The 21,217-nt window shown below is 38.6% G+C and overlaps 1 protein-coding gene across 1 annotated transcript in view; it reads right to left on the bottom strand.

Annotated features, from left to right (window-relative positions):
* mthl1 (methuselah-like 1) overlaps window positions 1–21,217 on the bottom strand; it is a 119,340-nt gene that overhangs the window by 6,603 nt on the left and 91,520 nt on the right. The window contains exons 4-5 of the mRNA XM_046629778.2: window positions 18,161–18,345; window positions 8,378–8,516 (exon numbers count right to left, since the gene is read on the bottom strand). Coding sequence (XP_046485734.1) covers window positions 8,378–8,516; window positions 18,161–18,345 — 324 coding nt within the window. The remainder of the gene's footprint in view (window positions 1–8,377; window positions 8,517–18,160; window positions 18,346–21,217) is intronic.

A 21,217-nucleotide genomic window follows, 5' to 3' on the forward strand; every position in this document is an offset into this window, starting at 1 on the left:
GACATTAAAACGTTTTGATCCCCAATGTCAAGATGTGTTTGCCTGTCAAAGACCGAGTCAAAGGCTATCTTTCCATGGTCAATGACAATATTTTTTAATCATATGACAGATTCGGTATATGTTTAGAGATGGGACACACTTGTGGGTACTTAGCCCCACGATCAATTCCTACGCGTAGTATAAATAAAACAGTACGTGATCAATTTCCCTTCAACTGCAATATACGTATAACTTCAACTTTCGTTGTGTATAGTAAAACACTCCCGAGCTAAGTCTATAAGAAGATACCACTTCGATAAAGCGATCCTAAAATTCTCACGTACGTTTTATTCTATATAAAGTCTTGTTCATAATTTTGATGATGCGCGCTATGGATTAGTGTTAAGACATGAGGATAAGCCATTCAACACACAAGTAGTGAGAAAATTGAATGAGTGAACGCTGTATTTGCACGTTTAATGTATGAGAAGTAAAACTTTGGGTGGCATCTGCTTGCGGAGGTAAAAATTCTCATTGAGTTGTTTTACCAACTCGAATTGACGTATAAATGGCACAATTTTCACAATTATAAGCAACTGGCACCTGACCTGGCAATCTAAGCTGGTGTATTTCCAATAGAATGCTCACAACGGTGACAGTAATGTGTATCTGTTTATGTTAACGTATGTGTAAGCGTGTGATTGAGGATTGGAAAAGAATTGGGATTGTTATAAGTGAGAACTTATACCTAGCAAAACAACCAGAAGAAAATCGAGATGAGAATGCTTCGCTGTGGGTGGTTCTGACATATCAGCACCGCTTCTAAAATCACCCTTTTCTTCTCCACTTAATCCTGCAGGCAACTATCTGGTTTAGTTTAATCACAGATTGTAATGCAATAACTTCACTTGACACGATCGATTTTGCAGGAGCCAAGAAACTACTAGTTCTTCATATTTCAAAATCAAGGAACACAAATATTATCCATGTCCGTACACCTTTATCTTTTTCGATAAAAGTTGCAGTTGAAGTTTGTCAATGGTCTTACTCTCGTCTGCCTGTCGACTGTTGAACTTTACTTGAAAAGTATCGATTGGGCCATTGTATAGATGAGAAATTGGGAAATAATATGAACAAAAAGTAACTTCAATACGTTTAAGACCTCACGCGATCATGAATATGGTAAAATTGTGCTGAGAATGACTTGGACGCGGTCGTTAGGATGGAACGAATGTCTGAAATCCGGTATTTGGTGAGGCTAGTCTCTTTTGTTTTAGGAGGGCGTATAAATTACCCTCAGATTCTAGAGATGGCGTGATAGATTGAGGATAATGACGTTTTAATGAGCGCTATTTGCTCCGAAATGTAGCTAACGCCGGGGACCTGTGACAACTGTCTTTTAGAGAGTCGAGCGACGCCTTCGGAACGATCCTCTGAAGAGTTTCCTCTGCGCGGACCATCCACGAACCACGAACTACAGCCAGTTTATTTTGGATGGCGCATCGCTAATTATTATAAACGACTGGCACTTACGCGGTCAAAGACTACACCAAAAAACAGTCGGAGAAACTAACAGAAACACGATGGCATTTCGAGTCGTCGCTCGGAAATAAGCGTCAGTTTTACTCAGACTGGTATGTTGCGCTCCGTCCTAGACGAGCCGACGTCCGAAATGACAGAATTGTTTTGTTATCTTTCCATGCACTGCATAAATTCCAAATGTATGAGTACGATGTACAGGGTGGACTTTTTCAATCACGCCAGGCGAATATCTCGAAACCCGGAAGAGATACAAGAAAAAGTTTGACACACAATCTGGGGGAAAGATAATGCTGATGTGGGTTGACTTGTGAATTGGGGCACTTTCGAGATTGTTTTTAGTACTTCGTGATTTTAGGTAAGGAACGCGTACTTTGACTATGACCGGCCGATGGCGAGTTTGAAGCCAAATTTAAAAACGTAAGAAAAAAAATACAAATTTAATTTATGTTCCTTGTTCTTCGTGTTAAACACCGAGTGATCTCAAAGCTCTAGAATTCGTCCGGAATTTTCACGAATTATAACTGGTGGGCGAATTGAAATGTTGGCCACGGGGTTCTGTAGTTAATAAGAAATCATGTCTGATTATTTCTTTACCATATCAATTTTCAATTTTCTTAATCATAACTTCTCATTGCCAATATATTATGTTTCTTTCCTTTTATCAAAAATGAAAGCGATACTTATATTTGAGATCCAGTTCTGTCACTGATTCCAAATAGTTATTATTTATTGCATGAGATTCTATACTCGTCTAACAATTTAAAATTATCCAAAATACGTTCGGTAAGAACTCAATCGATTCTCGGGATTGACTATAAAGCTATTTCTAAATTCTGGATTTATTTGACAGTTCGTTCAGTCAACTTATTCTGCCAGAAGATGTACATTTCAGCTATTTTATCTTTCTGAATAGTACGCAGAATTTATATCATCGGGATAAAGGGATGTGAATATTCTGAAAAACGATTCAATACACATTATGGTATTTATTATATATCTCCCACTCGATAAATAGTTTGCATGAATTCTATGCGGTGATGTGAGATAAAAAATTAATGTCGGCGCAAGTTTTTTTTTTCACAGAACCGTGGATCTCCTACATATATCAATGACAAAGCATTCCGCGTAAATTTTGCCAAATCAACTTTTTTTTTTTAATACATAGGTATAGAAGTACCGATTTTATCGAAACTCGGCGATGTGTTGAAAGGAAAAGGTTGTTTAATATCACTCCTGGGAAAAAATAGCTCTTCTCAATACGTCTCCAATAATTTATCGTATCTACCGCATGAATGTATTTACCATCTAAAAAAAAAAGTAGTTTTAGCGACGTCAAAACGAATTTGGATACTGGATAATAAACATGATATTATTGCAATGGAATGTATGTCTGTACATAAAAATATAAAATAAGTTTATTGCAACGGTGTGCATCATTTCTCGCTGTGTGATCTGCAGAAGGACGCAATTATTGGATAGAACTGCAGGCATAGAGTGAATTTGCAATAAAAAACAAATTCCGCTGCAGCGAACGCTGCGTGAAAAATAAACCGCGATACCGTGTCTGGTAAGTTGTACAGCTTGTGTATACAGCGAACATATTACGATCGGTAAATTCAGTTGGAATATAAATTAAGCAAGATTTGAGAAACGATGTCAGATTTACCATTTATCCGTAGGCGGCGTCGCGCCGGTCGTTTCGATGGCTACTTTGAGGGTGAATCTTGTCACCCGATTGGACGCAAGGTACAAATACGTCAAAATGAAAAGCGTAGCGTCGCGACCAACAGGAAACAAGAAATACATCTATAAATATTGAATGACGTGTTTACGAGAAACTGAAAACATCCAAGGACGAATTCTTCGATCAAAAATATGCTTGTGTCCTAACGGGCATACGTCCACGACTTGGACTCCAAACACTTGTTCCAATCACGTCGATGTTCTGTGTCACAGGGATAGAATCTAACACTTCGGGTTATCCACAATCAGCCAGGCTTCGATATCAAAAGCATTAAACGAGATTCTACAGGCGTCCGTCTGCGGGCTATTTGAATGGATGCGGTTACGAGAGCGGAGACAGACATCCACTTGGCTACTGCAGGTTAAATGAAAATTTATTTTCTCAGACACCATACGCTCCGTGACCTTCGATCGTGGTATAAAACCAGGCACCTCTGAAACGCCAGGATCGTTGTTTATTTTTACTCCGCAATAATACTTAGATATCGTCGGGTTACAAGTGTTTGTTTTAATGTATCCATCTTGTAACGTCCGCGAGAAATTGAGCAGATTTTTGAAATCGTTGGCCAGTTAGAAATAGCCAATCTCGATGGTTAATACGAGCTTCAAAGAACCGGGCAAAATTTGTTCATTTTTTTCCAAGTGCATTCTTTATGCCCTCGTAGATGTAAAAGAAAAAATTACCGAAGCAATATCCGTTGAAATTTATGCATTTTTTTCACGTTTCTATATCTATTATAGATATGCATGACATGAGTGAATTCATCGGGTTTCAAACATTTTCAGTATATTTAACAATTGACGATTTCTGGATTACAAAATATTTCACCTTCAAGTTAGTTCGAAAAAAAAAAAAAATGGTTAAAAGAGTTTAAAATTTTTTCGCATCACATGTGCGTCTCTGTATTTAAAAGGATACCGTGGCATTTTGACGGTTTCAATTGAACTGACAGTGGAAAAAAATCTTTGCGAAACCGCTGCTGAGGGTGCAGTTTTCAATAATTGCTGCACACGCGCTGTAATGTTCAGATTGAAAATATTCTTTCGCTGTCATTTGACCATGAAGACATTATGGAAAAGATTGAGTGTAGCGCCGCGCGATGCGAAACTTCTCACGCGATCCGGAAGATGGCGCAAGGTGCAAGTACGAGTGATGACGTAAATAAGGTCATGACCAATAGCAGCCATTTGAGGAACTGCGCGGGATATTTTGAAAGTCAAAATTGAATACAACCAAAGTTCCCGAAAGACTAAAACAATATACGTTCGTTCCACTGCAATGTATTTCGATTGTATACGAATTCAAGAAGCGTTCGAAGTTTAATAAAGCATAAATTTTTTGCGGGCACAAATCAATAGAGCTGCACGAAGAGGAAGATTTGTAGGCAGACAATTAATCTTGAGAGATCAAGCACAGCTGTTGCCGCGTTGTATAGTTCAATCTTTTAAATCGTTACCGAGGGACTCGCAGGCATCTGCAACAATTTTGTGATAATAAACAGGATCATTAATCAAAGGTGAAGAGCAGGAAGATAATAGTGCTGCAGCACACTCTCGCTCGCAGAGGAGGGTTGGCAAATTATAAATGATCGAGTACCAGCGTAAAAGTTACGATGTCAATTTCGCTAAACCAGGTACCGTGATCACTGTGTTTATGTGATTGATTTATTGATACATTTCATACATTCGTTTGAATTACTGACAATGAGCAATAGACTATTTAATTCGCGTTTACACGAGTTTTTTTTAGACCAGCCGGCTGCTTTGATCGTCGGCCTTGAACCGAAATTAAATTCAGATTTAGTCGTCTACATCCATCGTTGACCTGGGGTATAACGACGTCTTCGAACGACTGGCGTCCGGTATCACGACACAATAAAACGTGTCGTTTGAAATCGCGTGGGACAAGGGAACGCTGCTCATTCCATACCTATGTTTTTTTTTTAAATTCCTCGTAGGCCGAGTCTTCTATGGAAAAGCTCTGATCTGCCCAGGCGAGCAAACTGTGCCTTATAACTGATACGGTTCACTGTTATTTTTCAACTGGCACAACCCGGTTCGCTGAATATTTTATACTTTCAATCAGATAGATGTTGCCCTCTCATCCGGTGTACGAGACGACGATTTTTTTATGTGTAAATTTTCACTTCAACGTGTCAAGGGGACCAGCATAAGTTAAATTTGATATTAATAGAGAATATACAGATTCGGTCACGCTAATAATATTATGTTCTATAATGTTACGTTTCTCTACTGTAGACGGCATAAATCACAGAGATAGGAGTAAACAGTTCAGGCATCCTTGAACTGGTTTTAGCTTATTAATAATCGGAAACTAATGACACTCGTAAAGAATTGAAAAGGTGCAATTTTTTTTCGATAAATGTCTGTCTTTCAATTCAATCTACGATCTGATTTCAGTTGACAAGATGGCTATCAGAAAGAAAGCAAGTTCTGCTAAGATTTTTCGTGACAAAGCTATTGTTAAAAATGCCATTTTTCTTACCATTGTAAAATTGAAATAAAATTATTTTGCAAGAAAATAAACCCATTCATAAAACTTCACTAATACCGATTTCCGTTGGTAACATTTTAATTTATTATGTGTACTGTTTCCAAAAATAGCAAACAATTTGATGTTTCTTACAAGGGTGTCTAATTTTTGAGAAAATACAGTCGTTATAAAAAAGCACATGATACGGTGTAAGGTTTCAGCTTTGTACTATAAGTCCGGAAAAGTTTTCAGAGATACAATAATTTCTTAGCTGGTAGGTCTATCCCGAGTTGAAACTTTGTTTGCTTGCGTAATTTTTTTCACTCAAGTTTGAAAATAAAATAAATCCTTATCTTACAGAAGAGTTGAATAGGTTTCACAAGGTTCTCAGAGATTCGAGAACTTTTATCTTACCCTGAGATGCAAAGGGAAAATGTGTTTATTGGCTAATTTAGGTGAACTCAATTCACGAATTCGACCATCTTCTATACAAGCGTCTAGTTTTATTATAAGCCACATACGTAAAAAATGGAATGACTAGAATAGAATACAAACGAAAAACAGAATATCATAAGCATCAGTCTCAAATTTCAGAAAAAAATTCACTTCTGGTGAAAGGAATTGTGATAAACTGAAGTCCAGCGAAAAAAATGGATCGCAGACGATTTTTAGGATATTCGTTCACAAGACAAATTGGCCCCTGACCTACCGAAATTGGACAAATAATACGATTTTGATAATAAAAAAAGACGACAATGTGACGTCATTCAAATTTTTATTAACTCTAGTTTCTTTATTTTAATTTTTTTGTTCCGCGTTGAGTAGAAACTCTGTTGACACGATTAAACTCGATTAACCGAGTCTTAACTTTCCGAACCCAGCTATCTATCTTGTTATTTTTTTTTTTCAACTTATGTTTCCACAGGATTGTACGTTCTGTAAACATCCTTAAGAACTTCTGCATCCTGGATAAAAGTCACAACGCGCATGTAGCAAAGTGTTAAATTGTGTCCCCTGAATTGTGAATACCGTTTCCAAAAATAGTAGAAGAGGAGTGCAGGAAAGAGTTGACTCACAATCGGACGGAGGGAACAGCGCGAGGTAAACAAGTAAGAAAATTTGCGTGGCTTACGAATTTTTCACGTAAGATATATAATGCCTGGTGACCGTCAAAGTTCGTGTTCACTCGTTCAGCGCGTCCGCTTTCCCGTCTGCTCTTTCTCGAATGTAAATATAATATCACAGAGTGCTGTCGTAAATATTATTTCGTCTGAGATGGGTGGGCAAGATTTTCAGGATACCAATACTAGCGTGTATTTCATTTTATCCGAGTGTACAAGGCGCTACTGCAACATCGTCGCTCTCAGGCAACGTTGGATTGCGACTTTCTTGGATTTCAAATACAGTAGATAATCACGTCAATAACAAGAATGAAATGCATAAAAATTTCGACGGAATATCAACCGATAGAAAATGAGGAAGACGAACCTCACGTCGATTGTAATACTATATTTTAGGTGCACGAAAAGAAGTCCTGGATTATTTTCAGGTGGTGTCCTGGTCCAGTAAAGATTCCGATAAAATTATAAAATCGATCGAAATTGAATTGAAATCGATTGAAATTTTGCGTCGTGTAATCGCAAAATGTGCGCGTGTACTTATGGCCATCAAAATCTGAGCTTAGTTGACTTTTATCTAAAAAACAGCATAAAACCACCATTCTACATGATATTCTGAACAGATAGATCCCAAGAAGAATTGTATTTCACGCTGAAGAAAAGAAACCGTAAGCTTTTTAGAAAATGGTGACAATTGGCGATTGTCAATTGTTCGAAGGTGCCTAGGCTCAGATTCTAATCGACGTAAGTGCACGCCTACATTTTACAATTCACACGACGTAACATTTTCTTGATTTAGATTGATTTTATAATATAATCGGAATATATTCCTTAAGAAAAATCGAACGCCGCAAGGACGAACGATTTGGATGCAGCGTTTCGAAGATATTGGAAAAAATTCTGGGCCCAGTATTGTTCGACCAGGGCACCCTCGTAAAAAAAATTCTAACCATAAGCTATATAAATCGTGAGAATTGCTTCGTTCTTCGCTTTCAGGTATTCATGTATATTCAATTTTCCTTCTCAATGTGTATCATTCGCACGCATAATTAAGCAGCTTCTCGCGAAAAATTTCATTTTGCGAAACCAATTTACTGACGTCACATTATTTAGTCGCATCGAGATAATTATATACAACATAAAGAGACGAAAAGCAATCTAATGTCTATCGTCACTTCTTTAGAAGTAATATCTACATAAATGAATATTGTTCGTTTCACTTTCAAAAGGTGCAGAGATGCGATCTCATTTTGTTAAAGTTACCTACTCAGGGTAACGCAGTTAATTAGTAATTATTTCACAATTAGTCAACACGCTTTGGTTCTCTTTCTCCCTTTCTCTAAGGTGTAATTCCAGGACACACAAACATTCAAATTCATATTCTCGCTCTCTATCTCTTTCACTTTCTCTTTGAAGGTGAGAGAAGAATCGCTTCTCTGCACCCTCGTTGCAGTGTAGCTAATTTGGATGATAATTTAGGAGTATAATTAGATTGGCTTACCTCTCCGTTGTGCTCTTGACTACTTCACGCTTCCATAGGCCACAGGTAAGCTCGCGAGCTGTAGCAGCGAAAAGCAGAACGTTGATTGTCAGCAGAATGCCGACTGGTCCAAAGAAGTAAGTCAGACTCTCCATGCTTCCTGAACAAATAAAACACACGATATTATTATCAGAGATTTGAGCATAGCAGCTCAAGAGTGACTTCAAATTACGGCCGAGCGTTCCTTGGTTGGCCGTGCGCCCAGCTTACCGTCAGAGCATTTTTTATTTAAAAAATTATTGTAATTCTTGGTTCTCGTCTAGCGACCTTAATATTGCATGAATACAGTATCACGATGGCTCATTTTACTCCTCATTCTATCCGGAATTGCGCAAACTGTGCACGTTTTCGTCCCTGAAATCCGGGAAATGTGGGAATAGTAACACCTGTCAAAAAACCTTTAATTTTTTGGACGATTTCGGGATATGAGTAACTTTCCTGAATTCCGCTACAAAAGAGCGATGTACCGTCGAAATTTGAACCCTTTCCGTTCGTTTGTTTACTTAATATAGGAAGTCAAAGGGTGAGTTTGCTCAGTCAGTAAAGGTAGGAGTGCTACATGACCTTAACAAATATCATTTCAACGAAACTGCGAGCTCTCGCATTTCACTGATGCGGTTATACTTTCTGTTTTTCATAACTTGCGGTCGCAACTTGATTCTTAACAACATTTTCCCACTGAGTGCATCGTCTTTCCGGCTGTTACAACGCGTACCTTTTTTATCACTGTGCCCCGCTTAACCGATTGCATGTAGAATTATCGAAAGCGGCGGTATACGTGGAATTTCCAGCTCTACTTGTGGCGCAATAAACGGAAGACATTTGGAGTGAAGACGGAAAAATAATTTCACCGTTGTTCAGGTCGATAACCGTATAATCGCGGAAGAACGTAAATTGCTAGGTAGACGCGGAGATCCAGAATCGAGAATGTGTAGAAATAGCAATCGGGTCCCGCGATATAATTCGCACGTTGTGTAATGTTTGGTTACGTTAAAGATCGTTTACGATTAATTTATTTCACATAGCTCGGCAGAAAATTGGCAACGGCAGCGTTTATTTAGAACGCGATTTAGCGGGCTTAGCGAATCGATGGAGTTTGGAAAATTCGCGAATAATCGGTTATCGCGGCGTTGCTACTCAGCTCGATCGGTAAAAACGAACAACTGAATATTCACTCTGGACAATTTCCATGGTTCAATTTCTTAAAATCAGTCGTTTGGTCAATCTATGCAGGACGTAACGCAGACGTGAACGTGAAATGATTTTCTTCTTTCACAATTTCAAGAGATAACAGACGTATAGTATAAATGGCCAAAAATTCGAAGTACGCCAGCCGCGTTTATTTCTAAATCACAGTTAACTTCTCAAGAATAATTCATACGTCAATTGGTCTGGTTCTGGGGAAACTGACTCAAAAAATATACGGATAATATAGCTTCTTACACATCTACGACAGACAGTCGATGAAGTCTATATTTATCGTATATGAAAATCAATTTTTCATTGACTTGTCCCATGCCGCAAAAGCTATTTTACTATACTCGTTATTTTACCTAAAACTACGGAAGTGGTTTCTGGGTGTTCTCAAAAAAATTCAGTAAAGCGGTTCATATCATTGGATTCTGAATTTGCGATATTTTTCCAACAGTCTTACATCAAGCCAGTCGCGTGTTTGTAAATTTTGTAAACTCCCGGTTGTATGTATTCAGAGCGGAAGTAAAGTTATTAGTATCACCCTGAAGATGAAACGTTGAATTTTCATTGGATCTCAATGTTTTGGTTCGTTAGTTTTGCTTCGTTTAACTTACAGGTTTGATCAGATGTCTGGTAAAATCGACCGATCCATCTTAGAGTGTATCGCAAAAATAAAAAACTTTTGTTGAAAAATTCAATTTTTTCCAAAACAACGTAAATAGTGGGAATTTCTGGGACCGGCTCTAAACTCGGACCAATCAGTTTTCCCCGTTTGGTTCGCAAGTGATCACGGTTTATCGAAATCTAGACAAGTATTAGATTTACCCTCAAAATCGCAGTGCTTTTTCCCAGTTTTTCCCATACTCATTTCCATCGAGTTCTTACCCCGCGAGGTGTGAACGAAAAAATACTTCAATAGGCGCGATAGAATTAGCACGATTAATTTATAAACGTGGTAGCGCGATACGAGATCAGACTTGTATATTTAGACGAAGGGAGAACTGCTTACACAGTTGAAAATTACGAGCCGGAAACCAGAATCTAATGGTTTTAGAATTCGGCGCGGAGTTCGTTTTGATTAGCTGTCAAGTCTCTGCGTGCATTATTAGAACCTGAGCCGGGATTGTGGCGCCTGGTAAACGTTATGGGGTGTCTTGCATGGGGCGTGCCAGGACGTACCGGGAGCTGCCAGGTTATCAGTCGTCAAAATCAATGTCCGTGCATCGCGTTAACGGAAGTCGCGCTATTAATGCAGCTGAAAAGGGTGAATTTATTCCATATAGCAAATTACTCGTCAGCAACGGCATCGGGTTTGTTTATTACCGGCATTCGATCGGGGAGTCGAATGTGATTTTCAATTTCACAATCGTTTTTGACGTGAATAACTTGAGAGTGGAATGTTGAAAATTAGGAGGATATATACACACATTCTTGTTGCAACAACATTTAAACATTAGTTACTGCCGCTTTTTTGTACCTTTTGTTTAAGATGTTTTTAAAAAATTTTCTTTGACTTACTTCAATCAACCGGCAAATCAACTTCTGTAAAATCAATATAGTTTGCAAATAATAAATGAAGAGGTGCTTTACTTTGAAATATGTTCATATTAACGAAGAAATATGTCAGGCGATTTGTGTTGGGTTCATAGCTAAAAAAATTAGCTATTATTCGTTGAAATTGAAGAAACTGATTTAGCATTATCATAAAGTATCTGATAATGTGATCCATCACAGATCAGCAATTAATGAAGTAATTCTATCAAAATTCACGGTTTTCAATTCTTTACGGTACCAAGGGGATAGTTTTTTGACAAAATATAAAATGTTTTTTTTTTTTTGAACTGTACACCTCAAGTAAACGGAATACTGTATACTGCATACGAAGCAATTTATTAATCTATTTTGACAATTTTGCCTTCCTATGCTTACAATAAATTTGTTCTTATACAGATTCTTAAAATATTAGACCCCTTTATATTCTGTAATAAATTCCACTCGTAGGCCGTTTAAGAAAACCAGCATCTGTAAGTTTGATTGAATTCACACTTTCTATCAATGTTTTGAACGATAAAAAGAACAATTCAAGACCAAATGTTCCCATTCTATCATATCGGAGTTTTTGCATTTGTTGACCGACTCTATTATTCCTAATTACCTTGTCAGCTATTTGTCTAGAAGAATAACGATAATTCTGGTTTCATTTTCCACGGAAATTCAGTAATCCCCGAATAGACCAAGAGCAGCTGTAGTAGAATGGATACTGGAAAAGTTTAATTTAAAGTTCTCATCACCGCGTGAAATCGTTTTCGGAGAATCAAAAGACAAACAATGCTTCTTACTGGTATTGGTTTATGACTAAAATGTTCAAGAAACAATCAATTCAATTTTTAGTAAGTGTAAATCTACAAAATAATTTAAAACTGACACAAATATAAGTTGCAGATTTGATAAAAGTTGTACAAATGGCGATGTCGACTTCGCACGGTAACGATTCAAAAACAGATTATTGTTCCAACGATTCAATGTAAAACAATTTTGAAGGTGGGGCAGAATTTACTTTCGCCTTTGCATTGAGTTGCTGTATAAATATAGCAGTAAGATATAGCTTGCTCGGTCTCTGCAAAAATAAACTTATACATACGCAAAGGAATCGACTCGTTCGAAAATATTCTTCGAACAAATAAAGACAGGTACAGTTTTGAAGCTGAAACAATAAACATCAAGAACATGCAACAACCTCAATATCGTAATTCGTAGCTGTTCTTGTAATTCCTGTTTCGATCTACCGAACGGCAGAGTAAGTTGAATTATAATTATGGAGGTTGGTTGGCCGAAAACCGATCGGTCGTGCGTTGAGCATTCACCAAATCACGATATTGAGAAACTATGACGATCTACTCAGAAATACGGAAGTAAAAATTGGGGGAATTATAAGCAAAGGCTTATATAAATATGCTTCATTTTAAATAGATTCCAAATAGCTCAAAAATTAGTGGGTTCCTTCTATTTCACTCTATGATGCCCCATCTTAATGCGGAAAATTGTTTTCGATAAGTTCACTGAAAAACTTTGTTTTGGTTATATTGACATCGTTAGATATTCAATTTTTTTCAACGCTTGCTTGGAAAGTTCGATTTTCGAATCCTGTGGAGTTCGCGTAAATCGCCCCATTTCCGAACAGTGCGGTAAACCGACGTTGGCGCATGCGCACAAGTAAAGTGCTCAATTTTACACACTAGGATTATCTTTTTTGGTGCATTTGAAAAAAATCAATTGTATGCACTGTTTCAATGGCGGTAAATTACCAAACCCCAATTTCACATGCCGTCTATGGCACCGTCGCGACGGTGCTTCTCAGGTAATACTTTCCTTCAAAGGTATTGCAAAAATAGCGTGTGTCAAACGTATGGGCAATATCTGCCAATATTCGTCTAAACGGAAATCGCCCACTTTCCACACTGGTAATACAATATAATACGACAATATTACACCGGTATCGATTATGATCAAAAAATGGCAGTATTAAATCGACTTCTGATAAAATAGGATAACTGTTTCACTTTTGGACAAAATGAGCCATGTAGAGTGAAATGGAATGACTCTATACCGACTTTAAAAAAATTTGAAGATATTTGAAATAAAGAATCGAAATCTACGCTTTTGTACATAGTCCCGGTATATATTTTATTTTACGTAACATCGAGAATGTTTTACGCGTTTTTTCATGTGTGTTTTCCGAACACAAGGTACGCGTTTCTATGACGGTCCAGTGAGATTGCGAATGCGCATGCGCGGAGTACTGCACGCATGCGCTGTCGCGAACAAATCTGATATTACGCGACCCTAACCTCAATTTCGTACTTCGTGCAAAAACGCGTAACATACGCTTGCAATACAATGAATCGTGTGCAACAAGGTGGCAAGGGTATTTTCGCCTCGCGTATTTGCAATATTCATCTACGGCTCACCTTCAACCCATATTGCAAACTTACGCTCGGTCCGAAAAGACCGAGTTGTCCTCCTTGTTACACAATATACTATTTATTTTTTTTTGTGTATTTCGGAAGAGATCTTGATGCTAATTTGCGACTAGAATAATGTGATAAATACTCAATCTACGACTACGTCTTACCGAATTTAACGAACAGTATCGGTTTTTAGCCAATCAATCTCCTTGAGTATGTGGAGCGAGAACGAGAGAGAGAAATGGTAATGAAAAAATAATAAGAACAATAGTACGACAAGTGTAATTGTCGGGCGGTGAACTATGGAAGTAAAGCGGAAGTCGAAGCGATGGGAGAAATTGGAGCGAGGGGTGCGGCGCTCCAGCTTATAGAATAGAATAGCGATTACTAACTACATCCCTCCGTCTATCCAGTATAACGTTATCAGCTGTGTCACCCCATGGAAGACAAACCCATAAATAATCTCCCGGCTGGAGTCGCTGGCCCTTTTGCTCGCAAAGAGTATCGCATTATCGTAATAAGTGGAGAATAGTAGCTTGCATTATAATCGACCCAGTTTTACTCTCTCGCAATTTACGTACTTGCTGGCCAATTCGCGTATGGTAAACACGCCTGTGTGTGCTGGGAAATCTCGTGCGTTTGTCGGCGCGAAGCGATGTTGGTCGCACTGATGCACCCAAGTAGTGCTGGGTGGCCGGCCGTATATCTGGGGGTCTATTTTTAAATATAGGTGACCGATAAATCATCGACGCCGTAGGTGTGCTCCGTGCATTTATCAATTCCTTTAAACGAATCATAGGTGAGATCAGGCGGGGACGTGTAAATTTTTCATTGTACAATTTTTCCGCAGAATTAAGTTATAAAAATTATACACATGCACCGCGTATTACTTTCAGCCCCATTTTACGACGTTGCGTGACTGGTGTGTATCGTTTACATATATTTTATAAAATTTTATTCATAAGACTACCTTTTCCCGCATACCAATTACCTACCTAAAATATAGCTCAATTTTCTTGAAAACAATGAAAAATAAATTCGCCATTGAATTTTACAATACGGAGATTTTTCTGTTTGGTATTCAATTTTTTTCTACACCACGGTCTACATTATTTTCAATTTTCATTTCGCTGACATTAAGTCCACTGCGAATTAGTCAAGGAATTAATGCGATTAGTGATAACTCGAAAATATTAAATATAGACTTAAGATTCAGATTAAAAATTTTCATTTTTGTAATTTTATGATCAACGACTTTTGTTTTATCAAAAAAACATTTGAGTCCATAACTCAATGATGTCGTGAAAATGATTATTAATCATTCTTGATCACATTGTGGATAGTAGGAATACTTTTCAGAAGATGTAAAATTCCAGCCAATAATTCATTACATTTGTTTCATTGTTGCATGGAAACTTGTATACCAACGTTCGTCTATAGACATACGGAAAAAGATTTCCTTCATTTCAATCTGTCAGCCTGGCAGAAGATAAACACAATAGATGTACAGACGGTGAGCAATATTCAACGTTTGGTGACATAGACGCTTTCTGATCAGAAGACATGCACCAAAAGATTTTAAGTAAAGCTCATTACGATCTCACCCTCGAAGCAACTTAGAGCGCTTCCCCTTTGCAATTTTTTTTTTTTTGTTTTGAGAGGAATAGCTTCTCCCACCCATTCTAGTGAATGGTTGAGCAAAGAGAGGGAGGGAGGGAGAGAGAGAGGTAGAGAGAGAGAGAGAAAAGAAGAGTTCTCGGTCTATGCTCCCTCCATAAAACCAAACCGGAAAAACAATTTTCAATTGGTCTGTTCGACAAACTTCGATGTCGGCGATCTCGAAAACGGCCGAGTGAGAAATCTGATACTGATAAAACTTGGCAGCCAAATGAAAAAGATTTGAAAGAAAAATGAGAATAACAAAAATTTTTGGAAAACCAAAAATTTATACATTTTTCAAAAATAAATATATAACTGAGAAAAATATGATCGTTTATTTAGAAAAATAATAAGGAGGAAAAGTATACGTTTGTCGGTAGAACATTGAAAATCGATTTATTTTCGGTATAACCGGAAGTTTAAATTAAACTGGACGTGGCAATTTTTCATGCCGATCATTAGATTGTAAAATCCTGTAAGTTTCAAATTTTTTCATCCAGCCATTTTCAAGATCATTGCGGAAGTTTGTCGGTCAGACCGACATACCGGCAGACCGACATTTTCTGAAAACCTATTTTTCGGATTCCATAGGTTCGAATCTCAAAGATTCGTTGAATTTAGAACAAATGATTTTCGACCGAAATCAATACTTTTCTTATATCGCTAAAGATGATGAAGAGTAAAATTGTTTATCCCGAGATTACTTCTAAAAATTGCTAAATGGAATGATCGAATGTTCGGTACTTGAAGTAGGCTTTTATACCAGCTTTCCAACTCTGAAATTATTAAATAGATAAAAGTCAGAGAGCGGGTTAGAGAGACGAGGTGAATGTCTGAAGAATTTTTTGTACGGATGAAGAAAAGTTTGGATGCCAAAAATTTCTGGCTTTTTATTGTCTAACGTTATTTGTACAGAACCGTAATAACGTTTCAGAGACAGGGAGTTCTGTGGACATTAAGAAAGTTTCTATCTGCAAGACGTGTAGACATTGTAACGTTGTATAGAGGCGATTCTTCCGTCAGGGATACGGTTGCGTGCGGACTTATCTCTATATATCCGCTTGGATTTGGCCGTTGGCCAACGATAGCTGTTTCCCTAGTTATATCTCACTCAGTGGCAAACCATAACAAACACAAGTGTCTTATTGCTACACCGGTCAATACCTGATGCAATGGGCCACAATTTCGTTTCCCGTTTGTCTTCGCCTCTCTCGTTAATGTGTAGAAATTGAAATATGACCACAGTACATACCAATAGAATCTGTGACTGGACGTGCGATGGGGACAAACTTTGAACTGTCATTTGTCTAGCAGACCTAGAGTTATCAACTAAAGAGTACTATGTAAGTTACTAAGTGTTAGGTACAGGTACCTCTGCAGATATCAAACGGTAAAATCTCACTATTATAGCTTGTTGCAGAAAATATGGAAAACTGAGAAGGTGAAGTGTTTCATCCTAACGATGCATATCAATAATCGTAGGCAAATGACGACGGGATGAATGGTAACAGTATTTTGGTATACTAGTTTCAAAATAGATGGAACTTTGGTCATTTTTATCAAAAGCATATAAGACATACACTGTTTAAAAATTGAGGTATCAATGCAAGTTAACATCGTTTGGTGTAAAATTTATACCGCCAATCGGATTAAGAGAGTCAAATTCACATCAAATAATTTTAAAATCACCACCAAAATGGTGTAGAATTTTATAGAACCTTTTCAGCACTACGTATTTTCAACATTATCATTCCAACAGTCTATCTTTGGAGCCATAGTGGTTTGGTTGACCAACTCATTGGTAGACGAAAAAAAGCAGGAAAATCGGAAGTGCAAATCTAAATTATTACCTAGGGGAAGTATCATCAAGATGGGCTATGGAAAGGCAAAAAGGGAATTTGCTTCGACAGCTATGTATAATATATGCTATGCATTCGTAACATTTATCACACAAGCACCATGCAGAATTGCGGACTAGTTATTTACCCTATAAGAGGGTTAGTCTGCGACGGTGGTTCAAAAACGCTCTGAAAATACTCTAAAAACATTTTGTACGATTTTGCACTGATTATCCGAAGAGCCACGCCAGTGTTTTTATTATTCAGAAAAAATTAACAGTATTCCGTTTTGATGAATGCATATTGAAAAAAAAACTAATGTTATCGAATTTAAATACTATTATCTACACTTATTTTAAATTGATCGAATTCTAAAGTTTGAAGAGAAACTGAATTTCGACGAGACGACGAACCACGAAAAACTTTCCCAACTTCAACGACTTCGTTCAGCCAATTGGACCTTCCCCTATTCTGAAGTTTTACAGGGTCAGAGGGACGGTTGGCCTTTCGGGGATAATAACGATTTTCATCCCGGGGCATAAATTTATATCAGTCACCGTACATTAACGAATCGCATGGATCTTTCGAAATGGCTCTTCCTATAGGGACCGTGCAGTGGTGGTTGGATCCATTTCGTTAAATCCCCTCTTGGAATGCCGGATTTCTGCCTGCTCTCTCATGTCCCGCGAACGTGTGGAAGGCATTTACGCGTATTCAGAGCTATCACACACGGTGGATGCATGTGTGCGTGGGTATTTATATACTTTTAGATCTACCCCTCGGTTTGGCCGCGGGTCGACCGTGTATCGCCAAGCGCCAGGGTGTCTTCGGATGGCCGGCTGGCGCCGGATTTATATCTACCCCATAGCCGGTATTCTCCGTGACGAGATAGGCAGTCGACGCCAAGGGCCATTGCATCGGTAAGCGAGACTCGGAAGGAAGGAAAAGTGGTGCTCTTGGAGTAAAGGAGAAAGAAATACCCAGACTCATCGTGCCGAAAATTTTTTGAATGGCCCTTAGGAAACTTCTTTCACGGAACAAGCAAGATCGCATATCGCTGTCATTGTTAATGTAGACTTTTCACCTACCGTAAAACCAGCAGTATTTCTCGCCGAAACGTGGTCTGAGGAATATGAGTCCAGGTTGTTCCGGCAGATTGTCAAGCAGTGCCGCTAAACCGGCTATAAAGAGAGGACCGCCCCAAGCGTAACAGGCGTACACCCTAAGCCTCAAAATTTCCTGGCCCTTTTCCAGACTCGCCGGCCTCAAGTCTCTGCAAGAGAAAAAGAAAACACTTTACTTCACCAGTTTATTCCGCATGACGGAGCGTGTCAACGTGTAGAAGGATAGAAAGATACAGAGGGAATTTCAATGAGAATTTGTTATTTAGTGAGTTCAAATGACTCACGTAGAGAATCGAGGAGATTATCTAACGATCAGATTTGCTGTTTTTCTGGTCTCGTGTATCCGAAAGTACGTATCGCTAATTGATATGTTGAGCCAATGTTAGACGGTCTCCATAATATGGTGCGACTGTTTCGTTGAATTACGTGACCAGACTAGTAACGATTTAAGAAGATTATTTTACACCGGACGCAATTGTACGTGAATGACGTGTTTCATTCAACCGAGAAAATGGCATATTTAAAATTCACGTATAATTCTTGCAGTCTCAATCGAACTGCAAGCCAAGATGGATAAGGATTACCGTTTGGTGTTCTGTGATGTATACAACTGAAGTCGTAGGTATTAATTGGCTCATTAGTTTCGATCATTCATCTTGCCATTAGAAAGTTGTAGTGCCGATTTTTTGATCTCTTTCTTGAAAGTGAGCCACGACCGACTGAGAGAATGTAGGGTGAGGACGTCATTAGGGATTTGGGTCTCCTGTAGTACGGATGTAAGACCTGCATCGATCATGTGCGAGCTGGCTTTGCCAAGTGGGAGAGGTAATAAATAAGAGTGATGTTGGCATTAGCGTTAGTGACAGGTCGTTGCTACTCAGGTATAAGTGTATACGTTATAGCATGTGGGCATGTACGCGGTTGTCAAGACGTCGCTTTATTTGGGACGGGACATGGCAGTGGTCATCGTCGCAGACGCCAGCGAATCACCACCTTGAAATAAATGTCTGGATTAAAAATACTCTGTCGATGTCGTCCCTGTGCCGACTATAAAATCTTGGAGCTCTAAAAAATCAATGCCCCTGGTATATGTATAGCAACAGTACGCTCTACGGGGCGGTTATCCACAACGTTCCCCTCAGCCAGAAGCTGATCGCATATTAAAATCGATCAATAGATGTATCACGTTTCTGACGCACAAGGAAAAGAAACTGCTTCTAGACGTTTATTGGATCATCGCATAATGGCGCTTGATCGGCCAGATCTGTATCGAGATTTTCTAAGCTGGGAAAAGGGCTCACTCGGTGACTACTTATAATACCAATGCAATATTGTAAGCAAAATTTAGTAGTTCCTAACTAGGTTCAAGTCACGCATAAGTACGACTTGCACTGTAAAGACGATGCTATATTCCTTCATAACTTGACCAACTGAAATTACTTTTGTTACACTTCTTAGTAACGACAAATCAGTGAGACTGTAATATAGATTATATCACTGGGCCAAGTAGGAAAATAGAATCACCTTAAGTCGTGTATCTCATTGAAGAATTTGTGAAATGCAGTATAAAAGATATGTGGCATTAGTTAGAGTTACAGAAGTCGTTACATATGATTTAAAGTCACCTGCAGATTTATATAATCATATGTCGGGTGAAGTTGTAGCCTGGTAATCCAATATCAATTATTGCAGCTTGGAATTAGGTACACAGACTGATTGAACTTGATTCTATATAAAAGCGTAATTTTTAGAAAATTCTACTCCGGCTTTTCAGTTTTTTACATGGTGTTATGGTCAGGGTGGATGTCGGAGATTCGATAACGGGAGACAATGCGACGTCAATCAGTTGAAGCATCGTGTCGTATTCACCTCGCGACGCTGCGGTAATTTCCCACAGAATACCGATCAGCGTGAATGACGTCCGGAATTATGACGTCATTAAAACGGAGCTCGAACAATGACTACGGACACAGGTTTACGGTTATAATTATTACTCGGCATGTTAGCACGACGAGACTGGGAAGGTGCTAGAAATTTTAACGGGTTTGAAATCATTCCATCGCCCCATCTCGGCGAGATCATAAACTGAACCCAACAATGCGCTCGTAACGATCTAGTCGGTGAAATTTGTATCCAGAATCGAACCAGTTTAGGCCCATGAATTCTGAATGTTGCTTTGCAATACTACAGATTTCGGAACCATGCCTAACTCTTGATACTTAAACCTTAATGATGGATACTTAGAATCTAGCAATCATCAAGATTATTGAGTAACAGGGTTCTACATCCTAGCTTTGTGAAATGACTTTGCTAAAAAAATGTATTATGATTCGTCAAAATTCCATATACGAAAAAACCAAGATGAATTTCGGGGAAATATTAAGAGACGTAATATTGGAGAGCTTTTCGCCCTGCGGATGAAAGCGATGAGGGGTAGAGCATGGTTGGACTTGATACGCGTATCGATTGGGTATAGAATAATACACCAGTTGCGTTAAGTTTCGATGGATTAGGATAGGTTAGGATTAACGACACGAACTGTAAACGAGCTCAAGTGTGAGTTCCGTGGTGACAATTGCAGGATAGTGGCAGGAGGGCCCAGGTTCACTGTCGTTCGTGAGCATCGCGTGTCGCACGGAAGCGAATTTCTTTCAGCTCGATCTTGTGCGCGTTCTATACCCAGTGTGGAACAGAAGCTGGTATAGAAAGGTATCACATAACGTACCGTTACGTCGTCGTAGTGCTTCCATCCTTCGGGTTAGGCTGAATTTACAACGACTGTCAACGAGTCTCATTCCACAGTCTCATTAAGATCCGGTTTTGGGCCAATCTCTTATCAAAGGATGAAAATCGAGGAAGATGATCGTGATGGGTAAATTACGAATTCGACTTGAGTCGGTGTGAACGAAAGAATGTTTAAGTTCTGGAGCCGGATCCCGCAGTGTGAATTCTACTGCAGCCACTGAACGCGAATGCGGGAACAAAGCGAGTGCAAACTCGTTTCACCAGATTGAAGGATAC

This window comes from Neodiprion pinetum, chromosome 5, assembly GCF_021155775.2.
Source record: "Neodiprion pinetum isolate iyNeoPine1 chromosome 5, iyNeoPine1.2, whole genome shotgun sequence".
Lineage (NCBI taxonomy): Eukaryota > Metazoa > Arthropoda > Insecta > Hymenoptera > Diprionidae > Neodiprion > Neodiprion pinetum.